Source organism: Xiphophorus hellerii, chromosome 24 (genome assembly GCF_003331165.1).
Source record: "Xiphophorus hellerii strain 12219 chromosome 24, Xiphophorus_hellerii-4.1, whole genome shotgun sequence".
Classification (NCBI taxonomy): Eukaryota; Metazoa; Chordata; class Actinopteri; order Cyprinodontiformes; family Poeciliidae; genus Xiphophorus; species Xiphophorus hellerii.
Window position 1 is genome coordinate 3,117,104 of NC_045695.1, and position 22,611 is coordinate 3,139,714.

Here is a 22,611-nt window from a genome sequence, read left to right on the forward strand (position 1 = left end):
GGCACTGCCTCGCCTTCCACTGCCAGGTTTCCCTCCCACTGTGGGACACTTGGCTGTAGACGCTGTGGTGGCACCTGCGTTTGCCAAATGTTCAGTCTTTCTTTTTCAAATCCAAAGCTATTTTTTTTAAATACATATTTTTTTGGTAAGGAGCAACAAAAGGTTTGTTAGAGCCAGAAAATCAGTTCAGGCAACATTTCTTTTGCGCTACTCGTCTTACCGGCACATTGAATTTTAGATGTGAAAACAACAGAGAGAAGAATTGTGTTTACTCATTTGAACCGTCACTTACGTGTCCCCAAGAAGTTTTTTTTTCTTTGCCTTCCAGTGTCTGATCACATGGTGCTTATTTACTGTCAGCTCAAGCTGTCCGAGGCATATCAGTTGTTTTGTGTTCTCTGTAGTTTTGTCTTTAAATGGTAAGTGTACTATAAGTTACTGACTTTCAGTAATCCATGTAAAAAAGTAAAAGCAAAAAAAATATATTATTTAAACTAAAACTGCTGTATTTACAGGCTAACCTCCTAAGAAGAATTTTTAAGAAGATTTGTGATTTTTTTAATACTCTTTGAATCTGTTCTAATTTTATTACATTGCAGACACAAATGTATTGTTTGGATTTTTGTGCTACACCAACACAAAGTAAGTACTTTGTAGAACTACATCTACCAGCTTTTTGGGACTGACTCTAGAGACTAAAATAATATGTTTTTAGAAATAAATGGCAAGATTGTACTGTGTTCTACAGCAGCATATCAGTGCCATTGTAGACTTTCTTGTAATTTTCCACCAAAACAGACAGGAATTTTGATATTAATTTCAGAAACTTTATGAAAAAAATGTGGACATTTCTGAATTTGAAAAGTCTAAATTTTGCCTCTGATTTTGGTATTAATCCCAGAAATTTTTGAGAAGTTTGAAAAGTCAAAAAAAAAATATAGGCCTGTGGGAATTTTCTGAGTTTCAAAAGTAGGAATTGTTCCAACTTTACAAACTTTGAAATTTCCTTGTCTTTTTTTGAAAACTTCAGAGATTTTTGATGAAAATGTATTAATTATTATTTTTTTATCTACAGTGGTCCTGATACGCCGTTGTAGTATTCTTTCGTGAGGCCTGACCAGAATCTTACATATTTGCATTTGAGAAGATAACAAATAAACGAAAAGAAACAAGTTCACTTCACATTTATTCATTGCCTTGATTGTCGCATAAAATCCATTATAAAATACACTATGTTTGGGTGTGCAATTTGATAAAATATGGAGAAGTTCAAATGTTAGTTTTTTTCATGTACATCTTAAGATTTAACTTTCAAATAGAGAACATTATTCTGTCTGTGCTCCTGATTTCTGCTGTCATTTAGATGAATCTATGAATGTTCTGTCTTGTCCGCTCTAAAGTTTTCTAAAAACTCTGAAGGAGCTTGTGTTGTTTTTTTTGTTGTTTTGTTTAGTTTTTTGGGTTTTTTTAATTGTGCGGTTTAGGTTTTGAGAAGAAGGGAAAAACACACGTGGCAACTGTAACACATTTCTCTGGAAAAACCTTTCAAATTGACACGCAAACATCAACCTGAACAAAAATCACACAAGAAAGTCGCAGTTTGAAAACACTTCCACAGCGATTCACACGTTCTTTGACCTTTAACTCCTTCCCAGGTGCTGAAGGGCTTCCCAGAGTGCCTGCAGGCGGATATTTGCCTCCACCTGAACAAGAGCCTCCTCCAGGGGTGCAAGGCGTTCCGTGGGGCCACCAAGGGCTGCCTCCGCGCCCTGGCCATGAGGTTTAAGACCACCCACGCACCTCCCGGAGACACGCTGGTCCACAGTGGAGACGTGCTCACGGCGCTCTACTTTGTGTCACGCGGCTCCATCGAGATCCTGAAAGATGACATTGTGGTGGCCATTCTAGGTGAGTTGCTGCTTTATCTTTAAACCCCAGCAGCTCTTTTTAATGACGACCAGTCAGTGATGTATGACAGAGTATCAGTGCCTTTGTAGACAGAAAATAAACGGTGAAGGTCCTCCCGAAAATCGGAATTTTCTAGAAAAATCACGGGATTTCAGAATTTCACAAGTGGAAAACGTTTGACTTTTGGAAATTTTCTGTGTTTTAAAAGTCAACAATTGTATTTTTTTTCCTCCATTGTTTAATTTTATGTCTATTCAAAACACAAAAATTACTCTTTCAAATAAGTAATCAGTAAAGTAACTGGATTGTTTTCTTGAAGAAGTAGCTAGTAACTAATTACTAGTTCCACGTAACTTGAAAAAACACCAATAGCATTTCATATCTTAAATAAACCAACTGCTCAGTTTGTTTTGAGTATTTTTCTGGGTTTTTGTGTATGTTTGGTGTATAATTGTGAAAGAAAAGGAAATAAATACACAATTTACAAAATCTTTCCAAAAAACTGTAAAGTTGTGCACCAATAAATCAAATCCTGTACAACCCGTTACCTATACAGCTTACCTAACTCGCCATTTCTCTACTTCTTCCCATCGTGATGACTCTGCATTAGTTCTAAAGTGTGGTTGCTGCAACTGAATCATTGGTTATAGTGGCATCACCCACACAGACAGACTCATAATTAAAAAATTAAAGTAGAAATGCACATGGTTTTTAATTAGCTTTGTTAATGAGTCACTGTGACACATCAAAAGAAGCACAAATTGACGATCCCATCAGTGCAGGCTGCTTAGCTTTGAACTCCCTTCTTTTTAGCACTAAGTGCAGATGGCTATGTTGCACTGCGATACGACTGGGTTCGCTGCTGTTTTGTGTAAAGTTTCCCAAGATGAAGTGAACAGAAAAAAGAGGGGGCGGACACATAATGGAATGAAAGTAACAGGAAATTCGGTGTGTTTGCTAATGGAGGGAAAAAAAAGAGCCAGGCTGCAGATAGAGACGGATAAAAATAGAAGGTAGGATGAAGAAGAAATGATGATGAAAGTAAAATGACAGAAGATAAAAGGGTTAGAGAGATTTTTTTTTATGTGTGTGTGAGATTGTCTCTGTGTTGGGATGCCAAGCATGACCACAGCTGCAGCCGAAGCATAAATTGCTATCGACATCTTCCAGATATAATTAGAGCATTTTTCATTTGCTCTCCTTTCCCCTCATCCCATAAAACCAGCAGGTGTATTCCACTTTACGAGTTTTCTCTCCTCACAACGTAGTCCCAGTTTGAAGCTGTAATGAAATGTCTCCAGTGCCCAAACTGGTTTTCTAATTCGGTTTCCACTACCAAAGTGCAAGCATAGAAAAAAGGTTTTCAGATACTAAAACTAGCAATATTCTCGAGTCACCATGTTAGCACTATAACAAACACAGATCAATAACCTGAACAAAGTCTGATTACCATCAATGTTTGTATTAAAATGTCATGAAGTTCTCATTATTTACTAGCGTTGAATAGATCTGCTTTAATGACCACTGAACTCTTCTGGATTTAAAAACCTAATTTGTAACTTTTTAATCAAATGAGTTACAACAATGTTTAATATTTTCCTTTGGGATCAATAAAGTATTTCTGAATTAAATTGAATTTAGACAAAGAGTGATGTTTTAACATCTTTCTTTCTCTTAGCTGCTAACAACTAATGAAAACACATTTAAAAATAGAATAGTACAATAAAAAAATACAAAAAACAGAAATGTGATTTTAATTAAAAGCATGTGTTATACCAACTTAAAGGTTATTTTAAAAAGATATTTTAATCTGACAAACGAGACCCATCGGTTTCTGCACCTCTCCCATTGGTTTCAGATATGGCTGTTTCTGTGAAAAACGTGAACCACATCACTCCTCCTCATGTGATCAACAACCAGGAGTGACTATAAGTGTGCTGACTTGTGTTTCCTTATCTTTGAGTCACACATCTGTCGCTCTTCAGGTAAAAACGACATCTTCGGCGAGATGATCCACCTGTTCTCCAAGCCAGGGAAGTCGTGCGCGGACGTCCGCGCGCTCAGCTACTGCGACCTGCACACGATCCAGAGGGAGGAGATCCTGGAGGTGCTCGACATGTACCCGGAGTTCGCCGACCACTTCTTCACCAACCTGGAGCTGACCTTTGATCTTCGGGGTGAAAACGCAAAGGTAACCAGCATGAAGGTGAAACCAGCATGAAGGTGAAACCAGCGACCTAAAGATGGTTTGATCAAAGAGATTCAAAGGGATTTGAGGCCTTTGAAGTAAAAACCACAGATTCTGCTTTACTTTAAAAGGCCATTGACTGGAATGAAAGCTTTTCTTGATTAATTCTGCTTAGCCCCTCTTCACTTAATTCAGTCATTCTATTCAGAAACGTTTTCGCTGAGTTGCACATTTTTCTTTTCGCTGCTGCTTTACTGGAAGACGGAGAAAGACGGAGCATGTGTCCAGTTAGCATGATGGACACAGTGGTAGAGTCGTTAGTCTGCATTACTGTGTCGTTTTATCTTTTAACTAGAGAGCGCTGGAACGCAGGTCGTAGTTGTCTTCAGTTATTTATTTAAAGAGGGCAGAGGAGATCAGATACATGAGCAACACGGTGAGATTACTGTGGAAACAGGACAGACATGGTGACCTAACGAGACCAGCAGCAGTTCCTGTTACTCACCTTAAAAACTAAAAGCGGCGATGGCCAGTTCACGTTCTTCAGGACAAAGATACTTGGACAAGTCAAACCTTTAAACATTTTGTCACGACACAACCACAAACTTTAATGTATTTCATTGGGTTTCTGAACAGTGTGGTGTGCTTTTATGCCAATAAAAGAAAGCCAGTAGCCTTAAAATTGACTTGATTTTAGTGTCTCTAATTTATGCAGAGACTATGTGCTGGTCTCTGCATAAATTCCCAACGTAGCACATTGACGTTGTGGTTTTTCCATGAAATATTGTAATAAAGTTTTAAAAGTTGTGAGTGTTTTTGCTGGGCAAAACGTTTGAACCTGTTCACATGTTCCCTGCTGTGCAGACGACCTACCCCAGTGACTCTGACATGGCTGACGTGAAGAGCCGCAGACGGGTTTCATACAAGAGAAAATCCTCCGCAGGTAACCCGGAATAATAATAATACAAATGTATGTATGTTCAATAATTCAATTTTTGTTGTGTCCTAAATGTATACATTTTAAAATGCATCTCCTTTTTTTAATCTTCTAAATTGTTCGTTCTCTTTTCTCTTTTGTTATTCATCAGTTTGTAGACCAATACTTCTGTTTGTAAGTCTGTCATGTTTGTTTTATATGCACTAATTGATGAATTAATAATTTTTTTAAAAATCCATACATCAAAAGATACATTTTTATTTGCTATAAGAATAAATCCTAAGTCACACAGATGTCCTAATATCTGTCTTGCTCTCTAACTGAACTGGATGTCTAAACAACGTCTCTGCTGACTCGACTCATCCAAAATATCAAGATGGAATCCAGATAGTAGGTCAGAGTCTCATATTCAACGTTCACAGGATACAGTTTCTGACCTTCTATTGCACAGCTGTTATCAACAAGCTACGCTCGCTTTGACAAGCTTTACTTTCGGAAGAATTACTCTATAGGTTTTGAGAACCCACATGGGTGTTTATGCATCAGTCTGTGTTTTTTGTGGCCACAAGCATGTGTTGAACGCCAGGTCATCTGTTGTAACAAGGACATTTCCCTACACCTGTGCACCGAGAACAGGTGGAGCAGAGTCAAAAAAAGACGCTCCTCTGTGGGCCTAAAAATGGTTCAGCACACCAAGGCCTGCAGCACACTGCAGCACACTGCAGCACACTGCAGCACACCGCTCACCTCCCCCGTTAGCAGGTCAGAGCTGCAACATGAGCGATGCTGGCTGAACACCGGCATCTTGTGGAGTTTTTCTCACTCCAGACTGTCTTCAGCTAAAACAAGCAGCTGGTTTTCCACCTACTGTTATCCCATACACTGTAATCTTCACATTTGTAAATTATTCCAGGGGAAAGTAAAATTTGTGCAGGCTATGAATGTGTCATAGATGAGATGTGCAGTATTTTTTTAGTATGTAGTTTTTGTCCTAACCAAATTTAGCTTCAGACAGAGAAGTATTGATTTTGACTTAAACTGAAATATTACCGTTGTTAATATTTTTTCTGAGTTTTGTCCTGTCAAAATGTCAACATTTTGCCTAGAAATCCAATATGGCTGCCACACATTTCTCATATCTCCATTCTTAAGAGGTTTAGTAAAGTCTGACTCCATTTCAAAATGGCCGCCTGTGGAGACTGACGAAGCTCCGTCTCTGTTAGCGCAGCATTTGGTTGAAAACAAACCAGCAATTTTTAAGAGTAATAGATCCTGAGCTCCTAAATAAACATTATTGTGTCGGCGTTGCTGATGGCCTCACTTCAGTCGGTTCTGCCGTCTCTCAACAGTCAGATTAGAGTCAGAGGAATTTGTTAGATGTTCAACTTCTCAGCCCCGGGTCTGCTCTCTCAGCCCCGGCTGTAATTTGACTTCCTTTACACAAAGATGAGTCCACACCGCAGTACTCGGCATTCGGCTCGGCTTCAGAATAATTTAACTGGTCGCCATGGCTACAAGCTGTTTGAATACAGCCGCTATCTGTGAGTTTACCACCACAGAGAGCACAGATTGAGCAAACTGATCATTTTATAACCAGCACACACGGTGAAAAAATTCACATTACTAACACAAACCAAAACAAAGTAGAGCATGATTATGAAAGTTACTAATTACCACTTTCTAAATCTAGAACCGTTGTTCTTTGCCAAATTAGAGTTCAAGCTCAGTTATATTGGATTGGGAGCATCTATGAATGTAGTTATTCTTTTTTGAAGTCTTAGATATTAACCCTACTTTAAACTTTTGCATAAAATCTCAAAAACAATCATTTCTTGTCTTCGTAATATAAAAACAAAGTGACGTATGATTGCCTGAGTTCTAAGGACATTTAGTTGATGTAAACCTAAAAGGTCCAACCTGTTTGTTCTCAGTTTAACCCCCAAAGCAAAGCCAGTCTCCACCTGTTGTCATCCCAGAGGAAGTCTGAGCGTAGAACTTCCTGTTCCCTGATTACCGTTTCTCCCTACAGGCTCGCACAACAAGGAGGCGGCGGCCCCGCACTGCGACGCCAAGAAGGGCCGTGGCGTCTACGCCTCTTCACCGGCCGAGGACAGGAGAGAGTCCGCAGAGGAGGGGGAGGAAGACGAGGATGAGGATGAGGAGGAAGGCAGGGAAGAGGAGGAGGAGCAGAGGCCCTTGTGTTCTGGTGTGCTTGGTTACCCGGTTGTTAGGGACCACACCTTGGGTGTCGGGCTGAGCGGGGCTCCTGAGGCGCAGGCTGAAGGAAACACACAGAACCAGGAATATAAAGGTGATTCTGTCCTTCATTCAGGCTCATTTAAATAGTAAAAAGTGGCTCCATTTTAAGCAAAGACAATCAGTGTTGTCTTTGCTTAAAAAATATCTGATTGGACGCTGGTAAAGACTAAATTATACTAAAAGCAGTTAACCTATCAGCAAAGCTGTTAATTTCTAAAATAACATATCAATGCTAACCTGATGTAGCAGCAGACGTCTCTAATGCTAATGGTAGCGTCCTGTTTCTGAAACACTGTAATGGTTGAATAATATAAAAAATTAAACAGATCACTATTTATGTCCATTTATTTTTAATTTAGCAGCAAAAAGTGTTTTTGAATTCAAAATGTTGCTTATTTGTAGATGTATAGTTTTCAAAAAAATTCATTAGACCTGCAATGAACTTGATTAAAATGTTTAATCTAGTCCCAGAACTAATATGGTTAATATTCATCCAAATCAAACTTGTTTAAAATCAGAAATTCTTTATCTTTGTACAATTTACTAGGAAGAAGCAAAAATTAGTGCCACACTTTACTGATGTGTTGACTCTAGATAATGATTAGTGTTAAAATGAACTGTAACTCACTGCTGCACAGGACCGAAGGAACAAAATAACATCTGTAATGTTTGATTGATTTGTAACGGGAGATCTGGGCAGAACTTCTCCACGTTCCCACAGCAACTACGTTGTGTCTGCCGCTTCATTTTCTCCTAACGCTACCGCGCCGCCGCCTTCAGTCGCCCCACAGAAAGCTGCATCTCGCATGCCGGCGGCGTTACGGCATGCGAGATGAGGAAACGGTGTCAGCGCGTTGATTTGATAGTAATATCCCATAATTCAGCCGCTACAGCTCAAAGAGGATTACTGCCGAGGTAGAGAGCAGTGATATTGATTACAGCCCAGGGAGGGAATGTCAATTTAATCTCCAGCCATTCATTTCTGAAAGGAGGCAGAAGAAATCTCCTGCCAAGAGCCCGACTGGCTGTGTGCGTTCTCTGGTGCAGCAGAAAGATTCAGAGAAAAATCAGGAAAATTTATGCAAAGTATTTATACTTTCTCAACTTTTACGCAGTTTGTGACATTACAGTGCCGCTCTTTTTGACCTTCTATGGGATAGATCAACACTTTTTTGTCCAAGGTGTGTGGCAGGCATCCCCTTCCTGAAGCATGGCAGTGGCAGCATCATGCTGGTTCCTTCAGCAGGGAATTGTGAAATAGGAGAAAATTGATTTGTGCTTTTTTGTATTTTTCAGAAATAAAAACCTAAAACGTGAGCCGTCCATTTTGATTTTCAAAATCACCTAATAGTGTGAATGGATGCAGAGGTGAACACAGCAGGCTCTGGAGAGGGTAAAAAACAATTCAACTTCTGAGGTTCTCAGAATTGACCTTGCAAAGACAGACATTCCACACTTTTGAGATTTTTTCATAAAAGCTCAAGATTTTGTTTCTTTTTTTAATTTTGAAAATCCATGTCCCATTTCCTTTTCTATGCTAAAATGTCAAAAGTTCAATATGTCCGACACCCCCCCACTAACCTCCCATCTCCTCCCAGAGCTCCAGGCAGAGGACTGGGTGCAGCCTCAACCCGGCGCGGCGGCTGAGGAGTCGGCTCAAAATCGAGACACGGCCGGGGAGGACGACAGCGACACGGACCTCACCTACGGAGAGGTGGAGCAACGGCTGGACCTGCTGCAGCAGCACCTGAACAGGTGGGAGCAGGGACCGTCTGTGCCCACTGCTGCGTTTGACTCCATTTCCTGTAATAGGCCTTTTTATTTTTCATCAGCTAACAGAGCGGGGCCCATAATTTAAACTCTAATTGGCTGAGAACTCACACATACATCTGAGACCAGACAGTGGAGGCTAATGCAGGGGGAGCAGTGAGCGTCTGGCTGTTGCTCTGATCCAGATGAGGGGGAAGCAGCCAGGCAGAGGCTATTAATAGAACAAGGTGCAGATTTCTACGTCACAACGAACTCGCACAGGACCGGAAAACAATTTCTCAAACTACTTTTATCTACTATTCAGCCGTTGATGCATTGTCGCGTAAACTTTACAATGCTTTAAAAAGGAATTCACATTAAAACCACAAATTTTGATTAATTTCATGTGATGGACAAAGTAGCATGTAGTTATTCAGGGGTTTTGATTACTTTCACAATTCACAAAGAAAAGATGGACTCTCTTAATATAGAGAGTCCATCAGTGTGCAGTTTAATGTCAATATAAGTGCAGCTGCTCTGAACATGTAATCAGTTAAGTCTAGAAATACTTTGTTTAAATTTCACCATTTGGAAATGAGATATATAAATATATACAGTGAACCCTGGTTTTTCACGGGGGTTGCGTTCCAAAAAGAACCAGTGATGGACGAAATCTGTGAAGTAGTTAACTTTATTTTTTACAATTATTATACAGCATAATTAAATACTCTACATTGAAACCAAAGAACAAAACCTGTTTTCAGGACCAAGCATTTGTTTTGTTTTTTTAACAAATAGAACGCTTTCTTATAAATAACTACAGTAAAATAATCATTTTAATCGTCAATACGAAGTACATTAGGACAAATTGTGACTGGCGTATTTCACTGTTCCTCTGACTGTGACGCTGCGGCCTGACTTCGCTCTCTAGTGTCTTTTTCTTCTGAAGCCTGTGCTGCAGGTGTGTTTTTTCAAGAAAAGAACATAGTTATCGGTAGTTGTTGTTGCTATTTATTTTCTTCTGGGCAAAAATATTTGCCAAAATTTGCCAAACTGCATTATTTAAAGACCGTAACGTTATTGGCACGTTATGGTATATAGAGAAGAAGCGCGGAGACTGTTTAGCCAATCAGGATGCAGAACACAATGCACTGCGGAAAAAAAAACTGCACAAAAAAATCCGCGAAGCAGCGAAATACTGAAAGGTGAACTGCGTTACAGCCAGGGTTCACTGTAGAAGTATATATATATATATATATATATACATATATATATATATATATATATACAGTACAGACCAAAAGTTTGGACACACCTCCTAATTCAATGGGTTTTCTTTATTTTCATGACTATTTATAAGGCAAGAAATCCCACTTATTAACCTGACAGGGCAGGTTGACCTATGAAGTGAAAACCATTTCAGGTGACTACCTGTTGAAGCTCATCAAGAAAATGCAGAGTGTGTGCAAAGCAGTAATCACAGCAAAAGGTTGCTACTTTGAAGAAACTAGAATATAAGGGCTATTTTCAGTTGTTTTACACTTTTTTGTTTAGTGCATATTTCCACGTGTGTTATTCATAATTTTGATGCCTTCAGTGTGAATCTACAATGTCAATAGTCATGAAAATAAAGGAAACTCATTGAATTAAAAGGTGTGTCCAAACTTTTGGTCTGTACTGTATATATACAGTATATACATAAATATATATACAGTGAAGCCTTGCTGCTTTGCAGATTTTTTGTGCAGTTTTTTTTCACAGTGCATTGTGCATACATATAAAATATACAGGTAATGTTGATAGCTGGCTTTAATTAACTAATTATTTGTTACCGTTTGAACAAACGGATCATGTCTTCAACATTAATCATTCAGATTACAGTAGTCATAAGTAAAAAACAGGTTTTTATTCATGCCTGGTGACAAATGCTTACCTGGTTATCTGCATGATTTCAGCTCAAGTACTTTTTGATTTTTCCAGGCCCACATCAGCTGCAGCTGGAAGGGTTCAGACATGGTTTTCCAAAGTCACTTTAGTCCTTGATAATATTTTCTCTCTGCCTTTAACATGATAACTTTAGGTACACCATGTTCTTAAAGTAGTCCATTTTCATTTACCATAATGATTTTTCATAATATTGAGGCTGATCAGTGTGGCTCTTGCAGCACTTACTCCCTCTGAAGAGTCACCTGGCAAACTAATGAGATGGCATGGAGATTGACCTCATAGTCTGTTCTCTTTGCATGTGCTTTGTGTAATAAAATACAAAGTTTATAGCAGGGACATGACAAAAGATACTATTCTTCTATTATAGAGGGTAACATATCAGGTTGGAAGGTCAGTGTCTCCCTCTAGTGTTTTAAGTGGGTGTTGACACCCGACTTGTATAACCGGTAGATTTCAGCAGATCTGATTGATGCTCGCTCATTTTCATTCCTTTCATTTCTTCCCAGTGTATGTTGAGGAAATGATCCTGATTGCTGCAGCCCAGGCACAGCAGAGCAATAAAAGGAAAAGTAAATAAATAATCTGTAGTGATGAGATCACAGCAAGAGCCAAGTAGTTTAATGCAATCATCTCTGCTAATGTTTGGCTTGGTTTAGGAATTAAATAGCTGCAGAAGGCTTGATTTAGGAGAACAGATGTGCTGATTTGTTTTCTCATCCAGGTTTACTCTCTCATTAAGTTAACTGATGAAACCCAGACTGATGGATTTCCTCACAGAAAATCATTTCTGTGTGTGTATCGTATGTGTGATCAGACTGGAGTCCCAGATGACTGCAGACATCCAGGCCATCCTGCAGCTCCTCCAAAGGCAGACCGCTGCCGGCCCCCCCGCCTACAGCACCGTCACCTCCAGCCCAGAGTACCACAGCCCGCCCATCAGGGTCCAGCCAGCACCGGCCCTCAGCCTGGACCCGGCGCCGCCTCTGCCACAGGTAAACCAGAACGGGACAATGTCCAACACTTTGTCTCAAAACTTTTGTGTTGCCTTTATTTTTCTATCACAGCTTTTCAATGTTCACTCCGTTGAAATCTGTAGAAGTGGTGCTTTTGTTTTACAAAAAAAAATCGCTCTGCTTGCAAAAGTGTAACCTTTGCCCTGTTCCTCAGGGCCCCGACTCAGAGAGCTCTGCTATGAAATCCAAAGACCCCTCTCCAGTTGTCCACACACAGACTTTTCCAGCAGGGCTGCTGGACAGCGCCCCCTACCCAGAGCAGAGACACACGACTAGCGACAGCAGCGGTCCGGCCACGCCGGTGCGGCAGGCTTCCCTCCCCGACGTCCCCGGCAGCTCAGGAACGTTGGGACTCCACAGGCCCGTGTCCGACCCGGGCCTTCCAGGACAGTAGCCCCACACACAACACTTCAAGACTAAAGGTCTTCTCTTAAGCTTGACTCAGGGTCTAAGAAAGAGACTGAATTATGCAAAGGATTAAAAACTGTAGATTTTCTTCCATTCCTTTTGAGACCATCTCTGAAGCCCAGCCCTCCCCAGCTCTGATCTAGATGTACAAAATCCATTTATACTGAGGTATTTATACTCTATATTATTAAACATATGTAAAGTCATTAGCTATCCTGTACATAGTTCAAATAGACCACTGCCAGCAACATAAAGCACCTAATGTGCTACTTCTAGATATGCATGATCTACGTTCTCACGTTTTCTGTTCTGTTGCATGTTCCTCACACAGGCACTCCTGAGGCGTTCAGGTGTGATCGGCATGCTCAGAATACCGTAGCTAGTTTTCTACATCTATACCCTCTACATAGGGAACAAAGCTACTTGAAACTCGCTGAGGCATTACCGCAAAATAATACAGGCCCTACTTTACTAGAGCTTAGAGGTTACGTTATTAGCGCTTATACTTTTTAGAACTTATCAACTAACCTCAAAGTTCCGAAAAAATATGGCATGTATTATGTGACGCTGCCCTGTATTGTAGATTTTATGTCACTGCTTTAAAGTTGGAACCTTTTTTCCCCATGAGATCTGTGTGTATTTAGCGTGCCTACCGTCCACCACAACCGGAAGAACAAGACCCTGCCTTTTGAGAGCAATAATGACGGGCCAGTGCAGGCGACACTAGTGGACCGAACAGAGAAAAAAAAGGGAGTTTCTGATACATTAATTTGCTTTGTCATTCACATGTCATGTAGGACAAATGAGTTAAAATCGACAACATCCAATTTAGTGAGAACTTCAGTTAAATTGGTTGTTTTCAGTACATTGTGTTCAACAGGTACCCTGTTCCTTTAAGTGTCATAGTAACACTTAAAGGAAAAGGATGCGACAGTAATAGCTAGAGGCCAAGGCACTCTGATACCTTTCAATCCATTTTCTTTTCTGTCGTTGAGAGCAGGAAGGTACCTGGTCCTATCTGGGGACGGTGCATGCTTCAGGTCTTCCATTGTTTTCTGAGAAACTACAACTTCCTGAAAGAAAGCATAATCAGAAAAACTAGAGCTAAAAAAAGTTTGGCCTTAGCTTTATTCACTTCATAAACAGTAGGGTTAACCGACTGATACGTAACCATCATTTTACCTTGATGTGCATGCTGAAGTGGATTTGTTTCCTGTTCTAGAACAGCATCAACACCAATAACGGCTCACGTATCTCAGAGACGACAGCGTTGGATTCTGGGTCTCTATTAAACATTCAGCACAACATCTGTAGAACCCACCAAGAACTATTTTCCTAAACTGTACCCATTTCATTGGTTGTTTGTGTTTTATGGTTTCTGAGCCTGCAATACATCACCTCTTAATGTAGCAAGGCAGAAAGACGTTTGTCCTATACAGCGGCGTGAAGATGTTTTACATCTCATTTCTATTTTTGGATGTTAAATTTTGTATCAAACTAATTTTATTTTCAGACATATAGAAAGAGTAAATACAAAATGCAGTCCTCAAATTTTATTTGACAAAGTTAAAAATCATAATTTTCCTCAAATGGCCATGTTGCTTTGGTCCTTTTATTCTCGTAATGAAAACTGCCTTTTGTATTAACTCGTTATATTTTCCATTAAAATTAGTTTGATCTGAAAGTAACAAACATGCAAAAATAGAAAGCTGCAAGGAGACCAACCTTTTCCCAGCACTGCAGAGTCTTTCTGTTTCTCCATCCACTTCTTCTGCATGCAGAATCAGGCGAGTTCTTACCGATCCCTCAAATCATACCAGCAGAATATCTAAGATTACAAACAGACCTAAAGAGAAATTGTTCAAGTATTTCCAGCCTTCCTTTGATCATCTGTCTTGAGACGCAGAATAAAAGTTGCCGGCTTGTCTGCTGAACTTTTGATGGGATTTGCAAACTTTTGCACAGAGATAAGCAACCTTGCTGTACTGGATCTAAATGTCACTTTTTAAATCTAGTGCTGTTCACAATTGTTTTTATGCATTTTTTTAAACGTTTGCCACTGTATTTTATACAATACGACACTAACAGCTACTCTGAATGTTTCTGTTCTTAACTATATTTAAAGAAATGAAGTATATTATGTAAATAGACTGGGAAATGATGCACAATTGTATAAATGAATAAAGAAAAATTAATGATTGTAATGAGTTTATTTTAACAAAAATATGAATTTGTTACAGAAGTGGGAGTGTTTGGCTTGGAGTGCAGGATTTCAGACACTACCAATAATCACGGGTAAACATGAATAGCAAATATCTAATGTGATCTTTTATAATAAACATTGCTGAAAATGGTCATTTTAAATTAAATCACCACTTTAGGACAATTTCTTCTACAATCACGATTCACAACATGCACAGTTAACTATAAAAAAGATATACTTCAGCATATATTCTGATTATAATGGCACAAGAGGTGTACGTACATTCCTTATGCATTGGTTAATTATACGTATTCCAAAGTAAAGGTAAATTAGATTAGTACAGTGAATTGTCCAAAATTCCGTTCTAATGTCTATAATGCTGTATCTGTGTTTGCATTATAAATATCCAGCGCAAACCAAAGCGTTGCAACATGAAGTTGTTTCCTGCCGTGTGATATACTGGCCGGCTCAAGGTATGACCTGACCGTCCTGGACGCTCTGACCTCTGGTTGTGGGGCAGGAGGCGGGGCTTAGATGGCCATTGTGCACAGAATGAACTGTAGACAGAAGACACAGAGGGAGAGAATGTGTAAAGCACATTCAGCAACAATCTGACAGATAAAGCTGCTCTGTTGTCTTTAATCAGAGCACAAAGTCCAAGTGTTGCACCATCAGATAACATAGCAGGTGTGTGCATGGAATCATGGGAAAGCCTTTATACTCTACAGATATAAATACTGGTTACCCAGGACTACAAGCATCAAAGTCTAGATTACACCACATGAAAAAAACTGTTGGGAGTCAAAAGTTTTAAAGGGCCAGTATTCCAGGCACAGTGCCATTTTATAACTCAAATATGTCATAAAAGAAATTTGACTTTGTAATTTAACACTTTGGGCCTCTGTCTCTTTAAAAAAAAATCTTGCTGAAGACATTCAGGAAGTCATCGCAACAGTTTTCCTCTATTAACCCTTCAGCAGCGTTTTTACCAACATTGCACTGAAAAGTGGCTCACACAGCCAGCTCAACAGATGCAGCTCCACCAGATGTTTGCCAATTGCTGCAGGCTAGACTGAAGGAATCCCAGAGAAGTGCTGCTCAGAGAAGGAGCTGTGCCTTGAAGGGGCCACTAGGGCCAAACAAGAATTTCACAGAGCTGAATGGTTGCCACAAAAGATTAAAGGATTTCTCAAATCCTTGTCTTTCATTATTACATGATGAAAACATCTGAGAAGTGAATTTTTTTTATAATGCTGCTCCTTTAACAAATATATTTAGAATTTTATCCTATTGATACAAAAAATACATAACTGTAGGAGTAGAAGAAAAATAATGCAGATTATCAAAATAAAATACTGCTGAAGAAAACCTTGCAGCCAGTTCCCTTATTAGCAGTGTAAAGTTAGCTTGTTCAGAATCCACCCTTACTGAGCTGAGCTACAAAGAATAGTAGAACTATGAGTCACTTTCCTTCCACTTTGTGCGTCGTTCTCCCACAAAATTCCCCAAACAAAACGTGTTGAAATATGTGGCCATAAGGTGACAGATGCTTGTGCAAGCTTCTTTACCGACACAAACTACATACTGAAGAAGTGATGGCACTTACATCATCGTACTGGAAAGCGACTGACCCCTGCTGCATGGTGTCTCTCCGTCTGAAGTTGTCTGCAACAGGAAAAGGAAGTGGTGACTACATGAATTCAGTTAACAGTGTTTGAAAGCAGAGGTGCCAGTAAAGACTCTGTGAGAAAAACTGAACCAATCAGACGCTGCGTTCCAACCTGTTAGAGCTCGCAGTTTAACGCAGCAGGCCACGTAGTCGTCAAAGTAGATTCTGCCTCCTTTGTTGTAACGCTTTATGATTGCATTCAGGCCCTGAGGACTGATGCGGTAACCTGATGCAGAACAAATTGGGTTGGGGGGTAGAGAACACACTGAGTTCTAGTAAACTGAACCTTAACTCGTTTTAAACCAAGTACAGCTATTGAAACACAGGAAGAAAATAAAGTAATGAGTAATGACGGTTTCCTCTGCAGTGATAAATGGAAGATAAGCTCAGCGCTCATTTGGCTCTAAATGACTTTAATTAAGAGCCGTCCTTCTGGTGCTGTCTGGCTATCCGTCATCGTGAACGCTTCCTGTTCTCACCCATGGCGTTGATGGCCTGGGACATCTCATGAGGTTCTACGGTTCCACTGCGGTCCTGGTCGAACATCATGAAGTTCTGCTTCCAGCCGTTCAGAGCCGCGAACAGCTCCTTGAACTCGTTGAAGCCCATCTTGCCCGTGAAGTCCCGCTGGAGACGGTCCGGTTAAGTTCTCATAAACGGGTCACATGTCCAGGTGGAGGTGGGGGGGTGAACCCATCACACAAAGGATACATCAAGCATCGCAATCATGATCCTGCAGGTGTCCAGGCTAAATGCTGCACAGATGAAACACAAAAAGGTATTCATAACAAATGCATCAAATTTACAGTTTAATTTTCAATAATAGTACATTATTTTGTCTTTGAACATCAGGAACTACTTTAAAATTGAAAACTCACCTAAATATCTGAAACCTGACTCAGTCAGTGTCACTCAGACCAAGAAGCATCAAACCCCATGTTTACTCATGATTTTAATATTTTATTCTTTCAACTTAAAACGATGAAACTGAACCACATTTATCCTCAGACAATAATTTAACACGCACACAAAATAAAGAAAATAAAAATGAAAGGATGTGACCTCACTCCAATGTAAATAGTTCTTTTCCTCAGTTTTTGTCTCTTAAGGATGTAACGTATTGGTCTGTGCACCAAAGCGCATGGAAAACATCTAAGGGGAAATTTCATTCTCACTAAAAAAAGAAACCAGGGTTGGATCAGATTAACTCCAAACAGATTTGATTATTTTTAAGGGGATTTTAAATGGATGTGTTTACAGTCACACCTATATAAGTAGCTGTGCAAAGGTGAGTAATTGTGGAGCGCTTTGATTCTGATGGAGAAAGTCACCAATAGAAGGATTCAGAGGGAGCGATTAACCAGAGACCATATTGATCTGCAGGGAAATGTTGATGATGGTTTATTAGTGTTTAGATGAATCCAGACTGATCATCCTGGAACCGGTGCAGCTGCAGTCACCCTGCAGTCGAGCCATATTTCTTTTCCCACTAACCCATTTTCTTGTTACTGATTTCTTCCCTGGTGTCAGCAGTACTATCAAAACGTATCCTGAAAGTTGAGCTCATTTGGCAAATTACATAAATATATAGTTTGAAAATTGTGCTCAATTTCAAAGCTGAGAATTACTCTCATCTCTCTGACCACCTTCAAGCAATAGGAATAAATCAATGGGCAGCCCCAGAAAATATGAAAGTGGTCAGCCATCACATTGTTGCATTGCCTCCAGCAATGCCCTGTTTCAGCTCTGACAGTCGGTTCTTATGGGAGTTATAAAAAACACCTAACAATATTCTTCCATGAAAATGACCTCCAATGTCCTGAGCTGGTGGTGGAGGAGTTCATTTGGCTCTCATCCTCCGTCAGTATCATGTTTACATCCCTTCAACGTGTATTTTTAATATATAATGTTGATGTTTTTTATTGGCTTCTAAGCTCACATATAGTCTGAACAACTTCTTATTATAAGATTTACCTTTATAGGCATCAATAAAAGTATTAATGAGGTCCTGATCATTTCTTTTTCTGATATTTTTACATTTTGATGAAAGTGATGTCTGAGCTGCAAACATCTGAAAAAGTCTTGTTTGTCAAGGGTGAATTTTTCCTGCAGTTGTTGGAAACTTTCCAGGTCAGTTCCAGAAGAGATCACACAGTCCGAGTCAATTCTTTGAATCTTAAGTCAGGTTGTGCTGGCGAAAAACGCTTATCGTGCTCAATCCATCTTAATAACCGTGTTTTCCTCTTTAGAAGAGGATTATGAAACTCTGTGAACCAGATGCCAAGAGGGACCTTTGTAGAAACACACAACTCATCTGAATATGTGGTCTTCAGACATATTATAAGTCAATTTGACTCAATTCTAGTTCTTTCCATTTTGCGTCATCCCCTCTTCACACTAGTAAACCACATGCTGCAGTTGTGCTGCTCTGTAAATAATTTTCCAAACATGGGAGTGACATTCCTCCTTTATCTCTTGCTAACTGTAATGTTTTATAGCCTGAAAACATCTTTAAAATAAAATATATTATTATTATAAATACTTCTACTGCTACAAGCAAGGACTGTTGCCATGGTCATTGCTTGACGTGGTGGCAGACTTCCGGGTATTTATACTAATTTACATATGAATATATGGGTGGCGACAGGGCGGACCAGCAGCTACGCTCTTATTATTTATATTATTATGTATAAAGGAAAGGTGTGCAGGAATATACGTGCACACGGCTTTATATATCCAAATTTTTTGTGCTCCTCACTTTTTAAAATTTGTTCATACGCCAAGTTTTAGTGTGAAAACTGCGTACTCTTTTACACATGAGGCCCCAGGCTTCTGTCATTTCTTTATAAAGGTACAGTAAAGGTACAGTAATCTTAGCTAAGCTATGGCTCTTATGATTCTGGCATTGAACAAACAGAAACACATGCTGCAATCCCCAGTGATCTAAAACAGGAAATGTTTATTCATATTTAATGTCAGACCGTGAGAAAATGAGTCTGTTTTTATATTCAGTGTTTGTAAGTATCTGGTTTCAGCCGTGATAGAGAAGCATAAATAAACTTACGGTTGTAGCTGCCAGTGAATCCAGCCTGAGTCAAACACCTCTGGAGCTCTTCTGCGTCCACCTCTCCATCCTGCACAGACAGGCTCATGTGAGACCACTACAGGCATAAAGAACTAAAGATGTCTCTGAGGTTTAGAGGTTGAAGCCATTAGCCATTGCAGCTGTTTGACTCCTGACTGCAGGTCTTCCTCCTTCTCTCTGCTAATTTCCTGTCTGATTACTGTGAATAAAAGACACTAGTTTTCTTTTTAATCCATCAGTTATTTCCATTGATCATATCCAGGGGATTTAAATACAAAGGTCATAACAATAATAAAAAACAATTATTGTTCTAGTGCCTTTTCATAACTAACTTCCCCGCTTTCTGGGGAAGTGTATAGATTTGCACTTCACCTCTGTGTTTTCAAGAACTTCTCTTTGTTTAGACTTGCAGCCCGTCCACGCTCACCTGCCCCGCGATGGCGGTGAAGTAACCCCACATCGGATCGTTGGCAGCTGGGGTCGGGGCGCCGTATCCACCTGGGAAGCCGGCTCCTCCGTATGAACCGTATCCTGGCTGGGGTCCTGGGCCTCCCATCGGACCGCCCATCGGACCGCCCATGTGTCCGCCCATCTGCCCGGGCATGGGGCCTCCCATGGGGCCTCCAGGCATCCCTTGCTGTGGCATCCCTGGCATGGGGCCACCATACTGACAAAATGGATCAAACAGGAGAGAAATTCAACCTCTAAACATTCATTATATGTAAAAGCAGGATCTGAACGTCAGACAATAATGACACTCAGACATTCAGTAGGTGAAAAGAATAATTGATGGAATGATGAAAGGACAGACAGACGATTGGAGGCTTAGAATGATGATTGATTTGGTGACCTGGCTAAACAAATGGCTGAATGGACAGAATGATAAACAGATGGACACTAAGAGATCAATGTACGGACAGATATGTCTAACTTTGATTTTCTTTGCCATCTGCAAAACAAATCATGTCCTGAGGTCAAAGTTCATCCTAAATGAATTTGCCTACTTGTTCAGACCTGACAAATCCTAAATGTAAAATCCAGACATTCCACACCGAGTAGAAACGAAGGAGCAGAGGAGGTTGATGCTGCATTCAAGTTACATTTTGAAATGGGAAATTCCAACTTCCCAGCAGGAAAAAAAAAACTAAACAACTGAAACACCCTGGGAAGTCAGATTTCTATGACGGCATATTAGGGCTGTTAAAAAAAACAAAAAAAACGAACAAGAAAAAAGTTATTTTTTGTCAAAAAAAAAAAAGAGTTTTTTGGAATAATGTCAGAAAATTCGAAAATATATAGCCTGTATATATATATACTAGTACACTTTTGACTTTTCAAACTCTGACATTTCCTTGTTTTTTAGGGTAAATTTCTGAGTGTTTTGTTTTGAGTAGCCCTAAATACGCCGTAGTAAATTTTCCACTGGGAGCTCTCCCACTACCACGAGTGGGTAGTGGGAGAAGTTTACGTGAAGTTAAGGAGAACTTCACGTTTCAATATGGCCGCTCCTCCCTTAAACAGTAGTAAGGTATTTTGGAAACATGGTTATTTTACAAGACACACATGCAGGAGTTCATGTAAAAGAAATGATCTAAACTGAACAAGTTATAATACCGGGAAGCGTTTTCTTTCCAGTAAAATGAAGTTTGTAAGCTGTACACTAAAGTCCAACTTCTTAACCAGAACGCTGTTACCACGAATATGACGTCAAACCCAGGATGAGTTGTGACATCCGGGGTAAATGGAAAGCTTGATAAGCTTCAACTCTGACCTATGGCTCATTCAAAGCGCGGTAAACCAAGTCCAACTGCACCTGGTCCACCTTAGTCACATGACACTTTCACTCACAACACCCGGTCTATGTAGACTAAAAGTTACTAATGGATGTATTGAGCTCTTTATTCTATGCTTTACCTTTATCATCAAATTCTCTAGGGGATTTAGGCTAAACATATTTAGCTGAAAAATGTAGAAAACGCACTTTACTGTTTTACACAAACTAAATAAAAGCCCTTTTATGACGCAGCGTTAACGTAACGGGATTTTTTCACCCGGAAGTCAGCGTTTAATTTTAACATGCAGCAAATACCGGAACTGTTGCTTATTCGCTCTCCTCGACATGAAATCCTCCCATTTGTCCTGCAGAACAACTGAGGCTCAAACCTCCCAGGAGATTCCGGGCTTTTCTACCCACCTAAAGTTGGTGACTTGTGAAAAAAATAAATAAAAACACGTTCGGACATATTTTCTACTCACCCCGCCGTATCCTGGATAAGCCATTTGATTGCGCCAGATAAACTCCTTCAAGTTTAATGCTTTTCAGGTAACAACTAGCGCTGCTGTTTCGAGGCGTAACAACTTCCGAGAAGTGAGAGTGGGGTTCTACATCACTTCCGCTCTGCGAAAGTCGGACGTGACTGATGACGCGGCGAACCAATGAGAGAGGAGAATCATTTTAAAGACCCGCCTACCCGCTGTTTTGATTTTTATGGTCCAGAACTGAAACTAGCAGTTTTACTAGGACGAATTGGCTGTCATATAAACCACAACTCATCTAACACGCTAACATGACTGTGAAACACAGTGTCGGCAGCATCATGCTGTGGGAGTGCTTTTCTTTAGCTGGCCGTATAAACCTATAAAGCTGAATTATAAACATTGATGTCTAAATGTGTCTGACACGTTGATAATAGGCTAACAAAGCTTTTACCTTAAATATATTTGCCAATAATTTTCCAAATTGTTATAACATCGGAAAAAGAAGCCATAGGCTAAAAACGTTTTTTTTAAAAAAAAAAAAAATCAACATACCTCAGCTGTCAGCATAATGAGTGATAAGCTCATATCGCAAAAAATGGACGTTATAAAGGATTCGAGTCACAAATATGAATTTGGCTGATAGAAATACATCCATTTCTCATTTTAAGAGAAATTGAAGGCTTGCTGTCCATTAACCACTAGATGGTGCTATTGCAATCTGATCAACAGCACTCAGGTTTTAATTTCCTCACTGAAGAATTAAAAAAAAGAGGAACCCATCTTCACAGCAATCATTACACAGAGGTTACAGCGATTTCCTGTGGTATGATTCCTCAAGGCTACAAGACAAATCATTTTAATACACAGAAACGCATAATTACAGACATTTCAATTCAATTGGAAATATTTTAATTACATTCCAGATGTAAAATTATTCTAGATGTAACCCTAAAGCCAATTTGTGTAAGGGTTCTCTAACTAACCAC

General features: G+C 39.8%; 2 protein-coding genes across 5 annotated transcripts in view; one reads left to right on the plus strand and one right to left on the minus strand.

The window, feature by feature from the left end:
• The window catches only part of LOC116715857 (potassium voltage-gated channel subfamily H member 7-like), a 73,329-nt gene extending 58,721 nt beyond the window's left edge, over positions 1-14,608 (plus strand). For 2 of the 4 annotated variants that reach the window (XM_032556564.1, XM_032556566.1), the window contains 7 exons: positions 1,656-1,908; positions 3,894-4,099; positions 4,961-5,039; positions 7,063-7,344; positions 8,891-9,047; positions 11,803-11,980; positions 12,156-14,608. In XM_032556564.1, the coding sequence (XP_032412455.1) occupies positions 1,656-1,908; positions 3,894-4,099; positions 4,961-5,039; positions 7,063-7,344; positions 8,891-9,047; positions 11,803-11,980; positions 12,156-12,395 (1,395 nt within the window). In that variant the 3' untranslated portion in view covers positions 12,396-14,608. Of the gene's footprint in view, positions 1-1,653; positions 1,909-3,893; positions 4,100-4,960; positions 5,040-7,062; positions 7,345-8,890; positions 9,048-11,802; positions 11,981-12,155 lie in introns of all 4 variants that reach the window. The other 2 variants (XM_032556565.1, XM_032556567.1) reach the window with 2 other exon arrangements.
• LOC116715858 (grancalcin-like) lies at positions 14,601-21,754 on the minus strand. The gene is made up of 8 exons (XM_032556568.1): positions 21,623-21,754; positions 19,794-20,033; positions 19,346-19,415; positions 16,993-17,036; positions 16,761-16,908; positions 16,394-16,507; positions 16,219-16,277; positions 14,601-15,169 (listed from the first exon to the last, which is right to left on the minus strand). Exons 1-8 carry the CDS (start codon positions 21,644-21,646, stop codon positions 15,143-15,145), a joined length of 726 nt encoding a protein of 241 aa, XP_032412459.1. The 5' UTR covers positions 21,647-21,754; the 3' UTR covers positions 14,601-15,142.
• Positions 21,755-22,611: the final 857 nt, after the last annotated feature.